The 18844-nt window shown below is 39.2% G+C and overlaps 1 protein-coding gene across 2 annotated transcripts in view; it reads right to left on the bottom strand.

Moving 5' to 3' along the window:
* LOC121925606 (parapinopsin-like) overlaps nucleotides 1–18844 on the bottom strand; it is a 102612-nt gene that overhangs the window by 74398 nt on the left and 9370 nt on the right. For both annotated transcript variants that reach the window (XM_042457941.1, XM_042457942.1), the window contains exon 2: nucleotides 14757–15472. In XM_042457941.1, the coding sequence (XP_042313875.1) occupies nucleotides 14757–15090 (334 nt within the window). In that variant the 5' untranslated portion in view covers nucleotides 15091–15472. The remainder of the gene's footprint in view (nucleotides 1–14756; nucleotides 15473–18844) is intronic.

Genomic DNA, 18844 nt, shown 5'->3' with positions numbered 1-18844 from the left:
CCCAACTCACTTGTGGTGACTTGGGGGCCTTTCTCTAGAGCCCTTAGTGCCTTGTGCATGGCCCTTTACTCCTAGGGAGTCCCCTCTTGTCACACTTTCCCTTCTAGGATCTCCTAGATTTCCATTCTCGCTCCCTGTTGAGCAGAATGAGACCCCTGGAGGTCCTATAGTCTCGCTGCCACCACCCAGTGAATCGTCAATTTTTTCAAGCACACACTGGGACTTGCTTGAAAGAGAGATCTAGTTTCTGTCTGTACTACCCCAGAGCAATCAGTAGCCGAGTCCAGGCACATGTACAGGAGCAAAAGAGAGACAGCTGATACTTTTAAAAGAAAGAAGTTTATTTTAAAAAAAGGATAGAATAGGATAGAAAGAATTTATATCACTCTTGCAAAGCCCCCTTGCCTTGCAGGTCCAAAGAACATAGTTATAGAGTTCATTCCACACAAGCCATTGTTGAAAATAACAAAAGGCCTAAACGCACTAGCTAATACGTTCCTAACTACTCATGGAAGATGGGATTTGTAGTCCTTTTGAGTTCCTGGATGCAGGGAGGGCCCTTTGCCTCTCGACCTGCATTCCCCTGAGTCTGTGTCCCCCAGACTCCAAGAGACAGCATCTGGTTCCTCCCTCAGGAGAGGATCAAGGGAGAGACAAAGAACCACCTGGCTGCACAAGCCTTTTTAAAGATTTTCCATAGAAAGTTCTTGAATCTCGCAGTCCTACTCTCTGATTGGTCAGTTAGACCTTACATCAGCTATGATGCCATAGCTCATTAGCATGTGATGTCATCTCTCATTAGCATGTACCTCCTCCCAGATTAACCCCTTATGGTTCAGAAGAAGTTCCCAGATGACTGGAGGACCAGTCATCACATCACTACATTAGGTTTGACCCTAAAGGGCAGCCTAAAAGTATTTTGAATATAAAATATTAATAATTGTATTATTACTGCATTATTTGTATGGTTTATAAGCTTTAAAAGTCTATTTGTAGCAAGGTAGGACAAAATGATGGAAAAAAGAAATGATAATGATAATATTAAAAAAAATAAGGCAGGTTTCATATGTTGGCATTAAAAGTAAAGAACAAAAGGAAAACTGTTCCAGCCCTTAGGGCCTACAGAAATGTTTTGTCACATGGTTGATAGTGCTCCATATAATTTTTAGTAGACATGTCACAGCTGTACTGCAAAGCATTAACTATGAATGATGCATGCAGGTAGAAATGATGGTTCAGTTTATTTAAATGTATTGATAGAGCTTCTGTCAAATGCTGCAGAATCTTGAACAAAGGGGTATAAAATGTGCTCTTCACACATGCCAAATTCACCTCATGCCAACTGAATTAGGATCCTGTCCTTCCTGTATACAATTTGCACACTGCCAGAGCAGGATCTGTAAAGCAAAATGAGGAAATACACTGGGGGCCCATAGTATCTGCTGAGGTTTGGTACCAGGACCCCCTTCTCCTGTGGATAACAAATCCATGGATGCTTAAGTCACATTAAATACAGTGGCATAGTAAAATGGTGTTCCCCATGTAAAATGGCAAAATCACAGTTTGCTTTTTGGTATTTAGATTTTTTTAAAATATTTTCAATCCATGGATGGTTAAATCCATGGATATGGAGGGCCGCCTGTACTCCACTGCCTGTCCAAAGTGTCCCATAGATACACAACTGAAAAAAGGATGACAGCAATGTAAGACAGCAGTGTAATGTGCTGAGACAAGAGAACTAGAAGAGGCAGGTGAAAATGAGTGATGACATATCTTCAGAGGCAAAGAAGTGATGTGGTATGATGTGAAGGTGATAATGAGAGAAGCAAAGGTGACAACGTTCATATTTGTACTACAAATGTACATTGGTTTTACAGGCTGGAAACTATAGTTGGTAAGAGTGGTGTTAATTCTGTACATTTCCTAACTTCCTTTTCAGAATTGTATTTCTTAGGGTGCCTTGAGAAAATTATTTTACAAACTAGTACAGGTATACCTCAGTTAATAAAGTTAATTGTTTCATTAAACTTCTGTTAAATTAACTGTCCAATTCCTACACAATACTTCCTTAACAGAAAAACTGGTACCAGGGGTAGAATGGAAAGAATAGGGATAGGTTCCTATACCACAAAAAAAGAACAGTTCAGCATGTTTCAAAAAAGTTTTTATTCAAAGCTAGCCGCGTACGCATGGGAAATGAAACAACCAGGTCAAGTAAGCCTTGCATAAGCAAACAAAAACATTTGAGTTTTTTACAGACCCCTTGAAAGCTTCTTTCAAAATGCATCCAGGGATTTTTTCTTTCTTTTACCCAACTCTAGGTATTTTAGCCATCAAAATAGAAATCTTTTGATTTCTATTTTGATGGATAAACATATAGCACAATGCTTTTTTAATTTAAAAAAAAACATGCTAAAAGTAGCTGGGGAGGCTGGCTAATTCGCTTTCCCACTTTCCCTCTGGTTGGCTTTTCATGCATGGTCTAGAGACAGCTGCTGTTACTTTGCCAGTTGTAGGCAGGCACACTCAATTAGAGTAGGTCTGGTTGTAAAACATCAAATTCTTTCCCAGCTCAAGCTTTATTATACTATTTATTGCAGATGTGCTGCTGCAACCTGACAACTGAAAGTCTGTGCTTCTCCAGTTCTCCTCCCAATTCCAATGATGTTTATAAAAAAAACCTTTCTGCTAGAAAGAGGACAAGAAGGAATGATGAGGATCTGAGTGAGCAGGAAAAGAGTTTTGTCGGATGTTTTAACTGAGGTGTGCCTGTACAAAACTTACATCTCCAGGAAATACCAATTTTTGTATGGTTTTTCCCATTACTTTTACATATTTGTTAAGATACTGATACAGTTTGCCCTCCATATCCACAGCTTTGAAAATATTTTTTTTAAATACATATTTTAAAAAAACCTTTGATTTTGCCATATATGAGGCACCATTTTACTACACCACTGTATATAATGGGACTTGAGCATCCACTGATTTTGGTATCCACGGGTGGTCCTGGAACCAAACCCCAGCAGATACCAAGAGCCAACCGTACTTGCATAAGGTATTTGGATTTTTTTTCTCCTTTTAAATTTGAGCTTGGATTTTTAATAAAACAAAAAATAGGTGCTCTATTGCAGGCTGAACAGAACCAGAGTCCTAAGAAACAGATCAAGTGAAATTAAGGTGACCTACTCTCAAAGGAAGAGCTATATTTCTGGAGCTGTAGCAATAGGTACAATGCCCTTTATCATGTCTGGTTTTAGGCAAAAGTCCATTCATCATCCTGCTTTAGGCAAGTCACGTGTCACAACATCTGGTTAAATAGGCCAGATGCAAAAACTCCAAACTTCAGAATATCTCACAGGAAAGGTCCAGCTCGCAGAGAGGTTTTACATCTGATGCTTATTTTTCCAAGATTCATTTTAGTGATCGTCGTTCAAGTTATATTTATGCCCCACCATGTCATTCCATATCACATTCTTAACAGGTATACAAAATATGCCACTTGCTATAACTTCAAAATATAGTTCAAAATATAAGATTTCTTATGCAAAGTGAAAATACAGACACTTTTTGTTCTTGTTTATTTGCTCATACATAAGCATGATTGGCTGAGTTTAGACTTGTTCTCTTTTTATTAAAAACACACTGCACATCTTATTTCTGCACTTAATCCTCTTATATATATTTAGGTTTTGTTTTTAGCTCTTTACTACTTACTACATGTAAATGTCTTTTGTTTATTATTAATATGCTTTGATGATTTGTCATCCCCTTCTTTTCTTTATACTCATCTGCCCCATTGTTTCTGTACTGTCTTTGGATGCAACAGCTTCAAACAATGCTGTGCTTTGTCCAAAAACCATTCTCTAAGGGTTTTTTGGCCAAGAGGTTCTTCTCCTTGCTACATGTAATTTCACATGTATTTTCCCTTGAACAAGTGCAACAATCTGTATTTTTCATTCCTCATAGTATGTTCAAAGTATTCAAGCTCGCTGCATTTTATGATTTCCTCATCTTCATTCATTTTCCTTAATTCTGCTTCATTGGTTACCCTTTCAGATCAAGAAAGGCTTAATGTGCTGTGATAAATCCACTTTTCCAGTGTTCTGTTTAAATAAAAGCCTGTGTTGAAGTCCTACTTCCCGGTCATACAGATCATACACCTAGACCTCCTAAGCGAGCATCCTTGAAAACAGTGCAGAGGGGTGTGCTTTAGATCTACAAGCTGTATGGAAAGTGTAGTGTAAATGTCCTGCTCAACCAAATAGCTGCACTATTTTGTTCAAACAATTGTTGCTTTCATTTATAATTAAACTAAAATAAACTTCATGTTTGACACATGGACTGTTAATCCCAGGTGGTTTTATACTAACTAGAAATCTCTTAGCTGAATTTCACTTCACTGGATGATTTACAAGCACTAGTCCAGTGATTTCCAAAGTGGGTGGGTATGCCTCCTCAGGGGCAGTGGAAAGATTGAGGTGGTGAGGGGGTAGGGGGCAGCAGGGGGGGCATGATGGGAAATGGGTATGGCAAGGAGTTGATGGGGGGCTTTCAGTCAAAGTATTGGTGCACAAGTAAGACGAGGGAATCCAAGGCGCGTTACAGACCACCCAAAACAGGTGGTCTCGCACTGCTGCTGGTTGCTGCGTCCAGGAACCGCAGCAGCCAAACCACGTGGTTCCCGGGCGCAGCAAGAAAGAAGCGCCAAAATGGTGCTTCTTCCTGTGCCCTGGAAGTGGTGCTGCAAGGCGCGAGAGGCGCACTCGCGGTGCCACTTCTGGAACGCGACATCCGGACACTGCACATCCACGACGTCAAAATGGCGGCGCCCATCTGTATGCGGCTCTGCCGCCATTTTGATGTACTTGTTATGTGCGAGGGGAAAGGAGCATCAGGAAGCGCTGCCCCTCAAGCATAACAACAGCATCTCATTTGCCCCTTCTGTAACGCTCCCAAGAGTCTTTAGGACCATGGTGGAGCTGAGACTTGCATGAAACTTTTATCAAGGGTCCCTTAAAACCACTGCACAATGGTGATTGCTTTGTGTGGTGGTGTCTCCCTCTCTTCACCTCCTTTCATGAACTCAATCCCTTAGCCACATCTTTCAATAACAGAGGCAGTTGGAAAATTCTCTCAAGGCTTGAGTGTATAGCATCTCTTCTGTGGCTTGGAGCATCACCATTTTGGGGTAGCAGAGAGGATGAAAGAAGAGGTAGCATAATAAACAATGTTTTTAGGGGGGAACACTTGAAGCTGTATGGGAAAGGCATGTTTCTAGGGAAGGAAAGGGAAGAGTATCTGGGGTCAGTTCTTGGGAAAAGCTCTTTGCCTTGGAGCAGCCCCAGTAGGTAAAATCTCTCTCTTTCCCTATCCATGCCAGTCTTCACTCCAGAGCATGTGGCCTCTGTAAACCCCTTACATATACACCAGCTATGCCCCTGTTCACTCCAGTGAAGAAAGATTGAGAGTCCTTCCTCACTGGGGAGAAACTTCTTCCTTTGCACTGATCAGCTTGAGAGCAGCTGGCTGAGCAGCAATCAAGGGGTCTCATGCCTGCACTCGGCTTTTCCACAAGGCAACAGCATCAATAGGACTGATATCACCTGGTGCGATAGCTCATGGTGTGACTCCTCCCCTACCAGACCATACAGAATCCTTAATTATATTTTTGTTCTAATATTACACCTTAATAATTCCACATATCACTGAATGCAATAGCAATAGTTGTGACATAAACAACTCCTAAACAATGTTTTCATTTTCCTAACTCCTAAAGCTGGAGGCTGCTGTCTCCCATTCACACAAGAGCCTCCAGCTTCATGAGTGGGATGCAGAAGGAATATAGGGATTGTTCCTCTCTTTATTCCCAAAGCAGAAGGGTGTTGTAAGATGGGAGACAACAGCATCCAGCTTTGGGAGTAGGGTAAAGGAGGAATCCAGGAATTCTTCCTCCTCTTAATTACCAAAGCAAAAATCTGTTGTTAGAATGGGAGATAGCAGCCTCCAACTTTGGGAGTGAGGTGCAGGAGGAATCCAGGATTCTTCCTCCTCTTCATTCCCGAAACAGAAGGCTGGAGACAGCAACCTCCAGCTCTTAAAACAAGAAGCAGAAATTACACAGCAGCTTTTTGCTTTGGGACTTAAGAAGAGGAAGAATCCCTGGATTCCTCTTGCACTCCACTCCCAAAGCTGGAGGCTCTTGTGTCAATGGACATTATCACACAGGGGGAAAAGAAGGAAGAAAAAGACAAAATCCCAGGGTAATTGTACAATCAGGCATCAGATTTTTCAGATGATGTCACACTCAATTAGCCATTATCCTGGGGAAAGCCTGGAAATGGAAGGGAACAAACTATTCATGGAATATCCCATGAATAGCCTTCCCAATACCACAACTGAAGCATGATTGCCAGGGTGTGAAAGCAAATCATGCTTCAATCGTGGTACTGGCAAAAAACAACAACAGACATTTAAAGAGGCCACACCAGCTGGAGATTTTTCACTGCAACGGCTATTTACTATTAGTATTACTATTTAGAGGGATATTTACTATTTAAAGGGAAACCAGAAGCAGTCCAGGAAATTCAACATTTAAACAGTGCATGCACACAACTTTTTCCCAAATAAAATTGATTTATTGCCTGGTATGTGAGAAAACCAATTATGGCATTCTTGCACTTTTGCACAAAAGCGTGAAAATATTGATTGCTATAGCACTTTTGTTCCTATTTCTTTTAACAAGCACGATTATTGCTAAATCGGGCCTGGTATAATAATGTCCTATGTTAGACAGCAGCCCTCTTCACACTCACTTGCTCTCTGGCTCTCCTGCCTGCTTTTTCCTGTCTCATGGTTTTGACCAGGCCATACCAGGAGCGTGAAGGAACCCAGAAGGTCCTGCCTGTCATCTCCATCTCCTCTTCTTGAACTCACTGGGCAGCGAAAGGGGGCTTCATTTGCCCCACTTTCTGGCCACACTTTCTCTTCTGCTGAGCCCCTTGTGTCTTACACAAGGAGCTCCTTGTGTCTTACATGTTAACACTACACTACATCCATTCCTTCCATAAGGCAGATACTCAGGGAGCAACAGTGGTGTTGCTAGGACGGAGGTCATGGTGTCATCTTATGGTGTTACCCTGTGCAGCCCATAGCCCCATACTGGGAAATGACACTTCTGTCACAAGGCTGGCATGAACAAGTGGCTTCTTAGTCACTGCTCAGCCAGCTACTTGGTTGCTGTTTTTAGGATGGCAAAGGGAGCAGAAACCGAGATTGGTTGTTTTGAATATGCAGTAGAACAGTAGGCCTACAATCAACAAAAATACACATGGAGGAGGGGTGCTAGGGTTATCACCCAAGAGGAAAGGGAGCAGTAGCAAAAGAAGAATTTGAGGACCACTGCATTAGTCAAATGCATGGCATAGTGGTTTGAGCATTGAGCCACGACTCTGGAAACCAGGGTTTGATTCCTAACTCAGCCATGAAATCAAGTGAGTGACCTTGGGAAATTCATATGCTCTCAGCCTCAGGGGAAGGCAGTGCAACTTCCTCTGAATAAATCTTGCCCAGAAAACCCTATGATGTGTTAAAGTTGCCATAAATAGGAAACGACTTGAAGCACACAAGTCAAATAACCATGTTATTTTACTCAAAAAGAAAATGGTTTCTGAATTAAGTAAATGAAGGGATAGGGAATTTAATTAGAAGTCATCACAGAGCAAATCATTGGAGCTTTCACTCATCCACTCACACACCAACACATTTTGATTCATTCCAGGAATAGGCATAGCACTGAATTATGCTGATTTTAGCATGATTATGAGACTACACAGGACTGCAACATAACTGATGCAAGAGACATTCTGGGAGAGACGTTGCATGCCATGTTAGTTTCATTCAACATGTCTGACAATCATGGTTATTCAAATAAAAGTTGACTAAAATACTCTCCATGATAGAACCTTTTTGTCTATTTTTTTCCTACAACCCAAAGTTGTGGGGGGAGTTTTAAAAAAGCAGGGTTTTTTGTTGTTGTTTATGATTTTGTGCATTAATGTTTTAATGAAAAAAATTGAACCTTGTTTTTTATATTAATATTGTGAAACATTATTTTATAACAGTCCAAAATTATTAGGCATTGATACAATTTATATATTTCAATAAAACTTTTGGAATTGTATTGACAAGTTGGTAACCTATGAAGGTAGCCTACATACATGACTAAACCAATATACACTGGGCCCTGTATATTGCTGAGGTTTGGTTCCAGGACCCCCTCAGGGATACCAAAATTCATGGATGTTTAAATCCCATTAAATACAGTGGCAAATGTTGTCCCTTTTATAAATGACAAAATAAGATTTACTTTTGCGAATTTAGATATGTTAAAAAATATTTTGAAGCTGTGGATGGTTTGAATTCATGGATAAAAAATCCATGCATACAGAAGGCTAACTGTAGGACTAAATCAGAAAATTAATTAACAATGTCTAATGTTGCAACTGCTACCATCAATAATAATTGTTCCTTTACATGTTCTTTTGATGCAAGTTGTTTTGGTTGACTTATTTTAATTGAAGGATTTGTTTCTGAATGACATTTCTTGCACAGTAAAATAAAGTGATTAAAAAGAAACATCTGACACTAGATATTAGTCTAACATTGAATAACTACCAATAAACTTGTTAAATGTTTAAATTCAAACATTTTTGTTCCAGCCCGACTTTGAAAAATAGCTGCCAAGCAAGTTCAGGGACCAGTATTGCAGCCGGGCAGTACCCAGATGGCGGTTTTGGGGGCAAATGCCATGCACTAACACCAAGGGGCAGCCCAAATTTGACTTGAATTCAGGAGCAGTAAGTCACTTTATTTTGCTGTGCGCTAAACTCCTTAGGGTCACCATGAGTCGGAAACAACTTTATAGCACACAACAACAAACAACAAACAGCAAGAGCACTGGAAAACAGTTATAACAGCTAGACACACACACACACACACACACACACACGAGAATAATCAGTTTAAAAAATCAGGCATCAGGGTTTTTTTAAAAAAAAAAGTCTTAACTTGTGTAAACTAGCAAACTCTGCTACAACCCTTATACTGCTGTTATTTTCAACACATGTTTACAAAGCTGTGGACAGCAGGAAAATCAACATGTGTTTTATAGACTACAGCAAAGCTTTTGACTGCATAAGTCATGAAAGGCTATGAAAAGCCCTCAAAGACATGGGAGTGCCATCCCATCTAACAGTCCTGATGGGGAATCTGTACTTAGGACAAACGGCTATTGTTAGAACAGAACACAGAGAAACAGAATGGTTTCCAAATGGCAAAGGGGTCAGGAAAGGCTGCATCCTTTCATCCTATCTGTTCAACTTATATGCAGAACATATTATATGAAAAGCATGCTTGGACACAGAAATAGGAGTGAAAATAGGAAGAAGGAATATCAACAATCTAAGATATCCAGACACCACACTGTTAGCAGAAAACATCACAGACCTAGAGCAACTACTGAAGAAGGTCAAGGAAGAAAGTACAAAGGCAGACTTACTTCTGAACATAAAGAAAACAGAAATAATGACCATGGAAGATCTTAATAAATACAACCTAGACAATGAGGAGATAGCAATAGTCAGAGTTCCTATACCTTGGATCAAACATAGATCAGAATGGAGACAGCAGTCAAGAATTCAGAAGAAGACTAAGAATGGGAAGGGCAGCTGTGAAAGAACTAGTAAGGTCCTAAAGAGCAAAGATATACAACTAAGCACGAAAGTTAGAGTCATACAAGTAATTGTATTCTCATTGCCATGTATGGATGTGAGAGCTGGACAATTAAGAAAACAGATAGAAAGAAAATAAATTCATTTGACATGTAATGCTGGAGACGAGTGCTGACAGAAAAAACAAATAAATGGGTCAAAGTCTCTGGTTTTATTAAGTAGTGCTCAAGAGACCTGAGAAAGGTAAGCCTATCACAGCGTTTTCTTGACAAGATTGATTCAAAAGTGGTTTGCCATTGCCTCCTTCTGAGGCTCAAAAAGCAATACTTGCCAATCATCCAGTGGATTTGCATGAACTGAGTGGGGATTTGAACCTTGGTCTCCCAAATTGCTAGTTCAACATACACACCACTATATTACCCTGGCTTTATCAAAGGATGTACTCCAAATATAATTACTGGTAGTAGCTTTCTGAAGCAGGAATAAATTTATAATTCAAAGATGTTCCCCCTAGATTTATCAGAACTGCTTAAAAGTCATTATAATCTTTGATAAATAATAATTTATCTTTGAATTTGAACAATTTAGTCAATAACTGGTGGCAGCATGCAAAATTTGATTTTTGAACGGAAGCAGACTCAGTCGTGCACAGGAAAGCAATGACAGAATGATTGTGACTGCTTGGTCAATACAATTATTCCAACCACCACAATCATGGTAATTATACCCATGATATTCCAGCTCACACATCATTTGTCACCATCAAAACAAGGCCAAAAACAGTTAGGACTTCTTCAAAAAGCGAAAGATTGAGAGAGTGTGTGAGAGAGGAATGGAGGAGAATCCCTCAGTTTTTTAATATGTCCAAATTAATAATCAGGAAAACTGTAATAGATTGGTCCCTTTAGCCTTTAATTCTAAGTGAGATTAAATAAGATCAAAGTTATTGAAACACATCTGCCTGCCACAGTAATGAACCCACTGTCCAATTATTTCTTCTTCACCTATTAAAACAAATCTAAATTTTCCTCCTTTTAAGTTATCACTTTTCATTTTTTGGTTATTTTTATCTTGCACTTTAGAACTGAGGTAAACTCAAAAGGCATGTGGTTTCTACTTCATCGCACTTGCTATGTGCATTTTAGACCAATATAAGCAAAACGCATGACAGTGAAGCAGATAACCTATGTGTGTTTCAAAAGTTAAGGTGCAGATCCTTGAGTTGAATGTGGGTTTTGTTTTTTCAAATATGGAAACTGCCCCTCCCATAAGCATTGCTAGATATCCTGTAAAAAAAATATACACCAACCAGTGATTCAATCAACCTATAGCATCTGGACTTTTTTCTTGATCTTTCTTTTTCTTTGCCCATCCCCTACTTATTTGTACAGTGGTACCCCGGGATACAAATGCGCCGCCTTACGAAATTTCCGGGTTACGAAAAAAATCAATTGAAAAAAACTGTTCCGGGTTACGAAGGTTATTTCGGGTTACGAAAGAAATTTTGGTGCTTTTCGACGCTTTTTCGCACCAAATCGCGGCTTTTCCCCATTAGCGCCTATGGGTTTTCGGCTTGCGAAAGCTTTTCGGGTTACGAACGCGGTGGCGGAACGAATTAAATTCGTAACCCGGGGTACCCCTGTATCTCATAACCAGATGAAGAGTTCTACACAACTCAAAATTTTCCACACTTTTTTTGTATTTTAGTCATTCCTAATAACGTGGTCTAACTGTGGGTTTTGTTTTGTTTAATTTTTCTTTGTTCTGGGGCATTTTTTTGTCTAGTTATATTGCTAATTTATGTTACATTGATATGTGTGTGTGTGTATGTGTGTGTTAAGTTTAAAACACAAACATTAAAACTATAAAAACAAATACAAGTACACATAACAGTTATAGACAAATCAAACAAAAATACAACCAAAATGCAATTATCCATACTAATACACCATTTACTTGTTTTCTTTTCCTATTATCCATTATTACCTTCCCCACTCTTTCAAGTCTTTCTTTCTTTATCATTCTACTTATTTCTTCTCTCCTCATCCTTTCACCTTCGTTTACTTTATTTTCCTTCCCTTTCCCTTTCCCTTCTCCTTCATCCCCTCTCCTTCCACACACCTTTCTTGCCTCCTCCTAACCTATCCTCCATCTCCTTTCCTTCCCTACCCTCTTGATCGTTTCTCACTCCCCACCCCTCACCTTATGTCACATACTCTAACCTTCTTCTCACATTGTTTTCTTCCTTCCTTTCTTACTACCATTCATTCCAACTTCCTCTTCCATTAATCACTGAGTATTTCCTTTCATCATTACCTAACTTTCCTTACTTTTAATTGTTGTAACTCCATCAGCATTTTACCATTTCTTTAATTACATACTTCTACCTTGTAAAGCTTATCTAATTTCTTACTTTTTATATTGAAACAAATTTAGATCCACCTTTTCTTTGATGACTTGCTGAACAAGATTCCAAAGAGATTCAACAATTATGTAACAAACAAGAATAAGATTCACTTTCTATTACACTGTAGCTCCCCAAACCATTTCCAGATATTTCATTACTTTCTTCCATTCTTTATTAACTTCATCTATGGTTTCACCCCTTAATAGTAGTGTTAATTTATCCATTTCAATGGCATCATACATGAACACAGTTTCCATTCAGAGAAAATTTGCTATCTTGGAATGCTTCAGTGACTCTAAAGGGAGCCAATGATTCCATGACAATGAGGAAGTGTGCCAGGCGTTCACACACACACAGTTCCTCAATGATCTAGCAACATTTTACCAGCGCTTCTGAGCAGGTGTGGAAATCTTCCATGTTACATTGGTTTTTGATCTATGCAGGGGTGGGAATAATGTGGCCCTCATCTGGACTTGCTCTCCCCGCAGCCCCTAGCCAGCATAGGCTATGGTAAGGCATGCTGGAAACTGCATCCGAAGAATATATTGAAGGCCACACAATTCCTACTCCTGGTGTAAAAAAATGGTTGTTAAGCTTATGGCTCACACTAGCATGTAATGCTGAATACAGCCTATACTTACTGGTACCAGCTCTCCTGGGTTCCAAGCTAGAAATTCAACCCTTACTGGGACATATTAGAGACTGAACATGAGACTTTTTGAATGCAAAACACTAGCTAAGTGATTCCCAGATTCTGGTCCTCCGGGTGTTTTGGACTTTAACTCCCAGAAGCCTCAGCCATCTTGATCAATGGTTTGGGATTCTGGGAACAGAAGTCCAAAACATTTGGAAGGACAGAGTTTGGGAATCACTGAGCTCTAACTCTTCTTCCCATATTTTTTTATTAGATGTTAAAAACAATGCATAAAAAGAAGATAGGGTTGAAAAGTACAAATAAGGCTAATATGCATACTGTATACAGCTAAGATAGCAGTAAAACTTATTCAAGCTTTGTATTATTAATATACCAGTAAGTTAATTCATACTTTCTAAAACAAGTATCTTTTCTCTTTGAAAAGCATTTAATGCCCTGAGTATTTGCCACATTTTAATTAGTCTTGAGACCTTATCACACCGCTTAAATAACCTGGCTTAACCTTTTCTGAACTGAAGTCTATGTCAGACTGCAGCCGGGTCCTATCACAAGGATTTTTCTGCCAAAGCCGCCAGGTCAGTCCAGCTCAGCTGCAGCCCTGGTCCGGAGTGCTCCAACAAACATTTTTTGAAGTCAGAAAACTCCTGGTTTCGAAATGAGGCTCCTGAAGTAGGGACCCGGGCTGCAGCAAGGCTGGACTCAGACGGTGGATTCAGTGGCAAAAACCTTGCGATAGGACCCAGCTGCAGTCTGAATTAGACTTCAATTCAGAAGAGGTAAGTCAGGTTATTTAAGTGGTGCGATAAGGTCCATGGTATAGTTCAAGATGAAGAAAACATAAAGGAAGTTTTCCCCCTAATTTGGAGTCAACATGCAGCTAAGAATTTTTTCAAATTACGATCATCTTCCTGTAGTTGAACTGATGTGTGTATTTTGTTAGCACTTCACTTGCTTTGATCTACAAAGACCTGTGTATTGAATATTCCTTCCATTTTCTACTCACTTCAGTTCAGGATAGGAACAAAGTAAAAATGACAAGATCTTTGACTGGCATATACAGATTAACATGTGCTGATACACAGCCTTTTGCTTGACGGAGGTTGTCTACAGAAAGGACAGTAACTGCTGAAACTGTAGAGAGGCACAGCTTCACCACATGTCCAATCACTACTAAATCCATTACAGAGGGGATGTGAAGGAAATAATGCTGTCATGGGATGTTGAACAATTAGATATCTCTTTTGCCACTATGAATTTACTAGAGGTGTAACCTGGGCTGCTGCCATACTGCAGAATTAATACAGTTTTACACCGAAGTAACTGTCATGGCTCCATCCTGTGGAATCCCAGGATTTGTTGTGACATCAGAGCTCTCTGACAGAGAAGGCAAAACATCTCACAAAACTACAAATCATAGAATTCCATAGCACTGATCCATGGCAGTTAAAGCGCTGCCAAACTGCATTAATCCTGAGGTGTAGTTGCAACCTGTACAGATGACAAGCTTGCATTTCAAAGAACCAAAACAGCTGCAAAACTGACTTTAGCAGACTGAAGGTAAATGCTTAAACCAGGTAGAGAAATCTGTGGCCTTCCCAATGTGGTTAGACTGAAACTCCTATTAGCCCTAGCCAACACAAGTAATGAATGATGGAAGTTACAAAGCAGTAACATTTAGAGGGCCCCAGTTCTGTGTCCCTGTGTAAAACTTAGCCCCCAGCAGGGGAATACAATTCAGACCTAGGGCTACTAAGGAACCTGCATTTCAGCCTGAAAATTCTAATCAGGATAAATATTCCCGATAAAGCTTTATAATTCTTTGCTTATGGGAGTTAACAGCAAGTAAATTAGAAATACCAAACAAAACTAGAAAAGAAGAAAGTATATTTAATTATATGCAGTGAAGCTTCTTCCAATAGAAATTATCCCTGGAACAGTAGAACTTAAATGTTTGATCTCTTACCAAAACAAGAATTGACAAAGCCATACCACCTGCAGCCGTGCTCCCCTCCAATCCATTTGCCATAAATGTTGGATATGAAGCTGAATGTAGTCCCAGAGATGCAGACCAGCATATCACTGGCACTGATATTCAGCAGTAGCATATTCACCGGGTTGCGCAAGGTTTTAAACTTACAGAAGAGAATGAGGACAACCAAGTTATTCAAGAACCCGAAAACTAAAATAAGTCCAAGAAAAACAGCAACAATGTTATGTCCCATTCTTGAAAGGCCAGTTCTTGACTCATCTGTCAATGTAGTCAGATTGAAAGTTGAGTTGGCATTAATTTCGGACATCACAGTAGGTGGGATGATACTGAAGAATTGCAGATTTAACACCTTTTGAAAAGTGACAACTTTCCATTACCAAGTTTAGGGGATTCTATACAGTATGCCCTATCATGACATACTAACTAGAAATGTCAGCTTTTTGTTGCAGAAGCATCCTGCACTGTTTTTTCCCCATGCTGTAATATATTACTTGCAAAAACAGAAGATAAACAATAATCCAACATGCAACTCTACTAAAAGAATAATAATTTCAACATATCCTTGAAAGACCAAAAGATGATATATCTTCAAAAATGCAGAGCTACGATTGTTTCTTTTGTTTTTCTCTCAGATCAAAAAAGTCTTTCCCTAATGTGCGATTTCATCTCCTCATGCTTTTCCTTGATTCCTGCATATAACGAGAGGAAAACATAAATATTATAGTCAGGACAATAATTTTATATGAAAGTATTACATAACATATTTTCCCTTCTCCATGACATGAATAATTTCATGGAAGATGCCTCTTCCATTCATTTAAGTTACTCAGGTAACTTTTTATTCAATTACACGGTTCAATGTACAGTATTGCCTTCCACAGTTGACTGCCACAAGCATGTAACTACATTTAAAGATAATTCATATTCTCAAAGATCAACATAAAACATGCTCTGGAATTTATTTATTTTTCTCACAATCACAATACAATTTGCTCTTCCAGAATTATAATGAGGAAAGTATGCAAAGGGAACTTGTAGCACCTTTTAGACTAACTGAGGTCCAAAACACAATGCAGAAATAATCCATTTTGACTTTCCTGCCTCAATGCTAAGGAATTCTGGGAACTATACTTCTATGAGACATTTAGCCTTCTCTATCAGAGAGAGCTGGGGCCACAATAAACTACAGTTCCCAGGATTCCCTAGCACAGAGCCAGGGCAGTTAAACAGTCTCAAAATGGATCATTTCTGCAATGTGTTTTGGACCTGAGTGAAAAAAGTTATAGCATACATTTTCGTAAACTTGGTCTACCTCAGATGCACCAACTCTACAAACGCTTATGCTACAATATCTCTCATTCGGTTAGTCTCAAAAGTGCTATAAGATCCCTTTGCATACTGATATTCCAAACTAACAGGGCTATACTAACAGGGCTATACTCCATACTTTGCCTGTAAAGGGATCAAAATTCCTGGGATTTCCAGATAGGGCAGGGAGCAATCCAGTTTTTAAATTGGGGTGAGCCGATGCCACTCAGGGCCAGACTTCCACAACACAGTTCTCCCCAGTAGCTCCCATGATGGATGATGGGAGTTGTAGCTCAAGCAGCGTTGATAATTTCCGGGGAATCCCCTGGAATCCGGGGAATTTAACTAATTTATTTCCAGGGATTTTGACTGAAAAATATTAATATTGGGGAATTCTGGGGATTTTGGAAAAACATTCCTAGGAATATCTTCGAGTCTTGTTGGCAACACTGAGTTCAAAAGATCAGGAGGGTATCAGGGTGGGGAATGCTGCAAAGTATTGAGTTAGATGGGCTGATTCAGCATAAGGTAGCTTGCTGTGTCCCTAAGAACTCTGTAGTTGTTGAATGCCTTCAAGTTGTTTCCTACTTATGACAACCCTAAGGCAAACCTATCATGGGGTTTCCTTGGACAGATTTGTTCAGAGGAGGTTTGCCATTGTCTTCCCCTGAAGCTGAAAGAGTGTGACATGCCCAAGGTCACCCACTGGGTCTTCAGGGCCAAACAGGAATTCAGGCCCTGTTCTCCAGAGTTGTAGTCCAACACTCAACCCTACCTCACTGGCTTACTCCTAAGAATAATATGGCTGGTATACAAAGGACACTACCAGGGATGTAGCCAGGATTTTGGGAAGGGGGGTCCAGACTAAGTGTCACCATTATAATGGGGCTTGGATGCGGCGGCATAGCCGCACACACCATTCATTATATCTAATGGAAGGGGGGGTCCAGACCACCACCCCCTTGGCTACGTCCCTGACTCTACCATACATCCTGGAAAGAAAGAAAGATTGTGATGGAACTATCAGTGTCATGACACTACACTTCCATCTGACAAATTAATTGGATTTTAAAATAGAATTTTAGCAAATCAGGAATTAATCACTCTTGTGCTCTCTCTCACTCTCTCTCACACAGACATTTTTCACAAGTCTCCAGGGCATACATAATAGGAAATAACAAGCAGAATGAGGATAAAGAACTGCCAGGGTTTTTTGCCTCATATTGAATAAACCCTGCAAAAAGCCTGATTATCTCGTTACCCATGATTTTAAGGTTCATGGAGACATTTTCCATCCAGAACATCCAGTAGAACAGAGACAAAACCACTCCATGGCACATAATGACAAGAAGATGCTGCTCACGAATACCCATGCTTGCTGAAGTTGTACCATCTAATACATTTGATTTGATTTGCCAAAAAGTTTGGCCATTAACTCTACAGATGAAGACTCATCATAATTACAGTACCAGATGTTTCCTTCACAATGTATAATACAAAGATGATAACAGCTTGACTTCCCATAAATCTTAAGGTCACCAGATGTTACTGCCTCATGTTTAACATTTCCAATACTTAGATTTTTATATAGTATATTTGTTTCTCTCTTCCCCCCCCCCTCCTTGACCTCCTCCAGAATTTGTTAATCCATTTTATATGATTCCACTAATTTCTATGGCACTGAAAAGCAACCAGCCAACATTTATTGTAAAAAAAAATATTAAACGTTTTTATTTGTGAGCTGCCATTAGGGCATAACAAGGAAATAAATAATGATAAATAAAGGGGGCATAACAAGGAAATAAATAATGATAAATAAAGCATCTTATCTTCTTTATTCAGATTGTAACTGATTAATAATCAACAAACAAAGTAGAAACAAAAAACAACAACACAGTTCACTTTAAAATATACAATTAACTTCCACCCAGTCTTAGTCAAAATGCATCTCTTTTTTTGTAAAGACCATAGACAATTCAGAGTGTATTCATATTTTTTCTCTGGTAAAGAACTACAGTAAAATCCCGAGTTTCTCATCTTAGAAATGATATGCTTCCAGGATAATATTTTGCCTCTTTTTTCTTCTAGTAGAACGCACTGCATTCTTCACTGGTAATTCTCGGAAAGTTGTCACGCAAAAGCCAATGACACCTTTAAAAGCTGTACTGAAAATTGCTTTGCAAAGCAGCATCATATTTTGCACTTTATGGTGTGTATTTTTCAATCTTTGTTTACATTTTATATTTCTCTACTATCATATGATGCTTGTTATTGACATTTAGGAAGTTTCCTAATGTTTTTAGCTTTTAAGATAATGTATCAGCTTTACTTAATAGGACATCATAACATCTCTGCATGCTACTGTAGTGGACTCCACTTCTTCTGCAATACCAGCTATAATATCCTAAGCAGTGGCATAGCCAAATTTGCTTATTTGGAGCCACATTACAGCCACACTAAACAACTTCATGTTGAAGTGTTTTTACTGAAAGAGATTTTTCAAAATGCAATTAACAAAATGGAGGGTTACTGAACTAATCTTTGGCTGAATCATAATCACAATGATAATGCATATGTTTTATCTCAGCTAGATATTAACGAACCATTCCATCCTCAATCCAGTTACCACTATACACTCAGGACTGGGGATAATGCATAGGAACAACTTCTACGCATGCAGTTTTCTTTCCTGTCTAGAAGTGGATAAGAAGCAGATAACTGTCCTTTAAATGAATGTAAAAATCTGCTAAACC

This window comes from Sceloporus undulatus, chromosome 3, assembly GCF_019175285.1.
Source record: "Sceloporus undulatus isolate JIND9_A2432 ecotype Alabama chromosome 3, SceUnd_v1.1, whole genome shotgun sequence".
NCBI classification, from domain to species: Eukaryota; Metazoa; Chordata; class Lepidosauria; order Squamata; family Phrynosomatidae; genus Sceloporus; species Sceloporus undulatus.
Note: the sequence above shows the minus strand (reverse complement) of the source record. Positions and strands in the feature narration are given on the sequence as shown.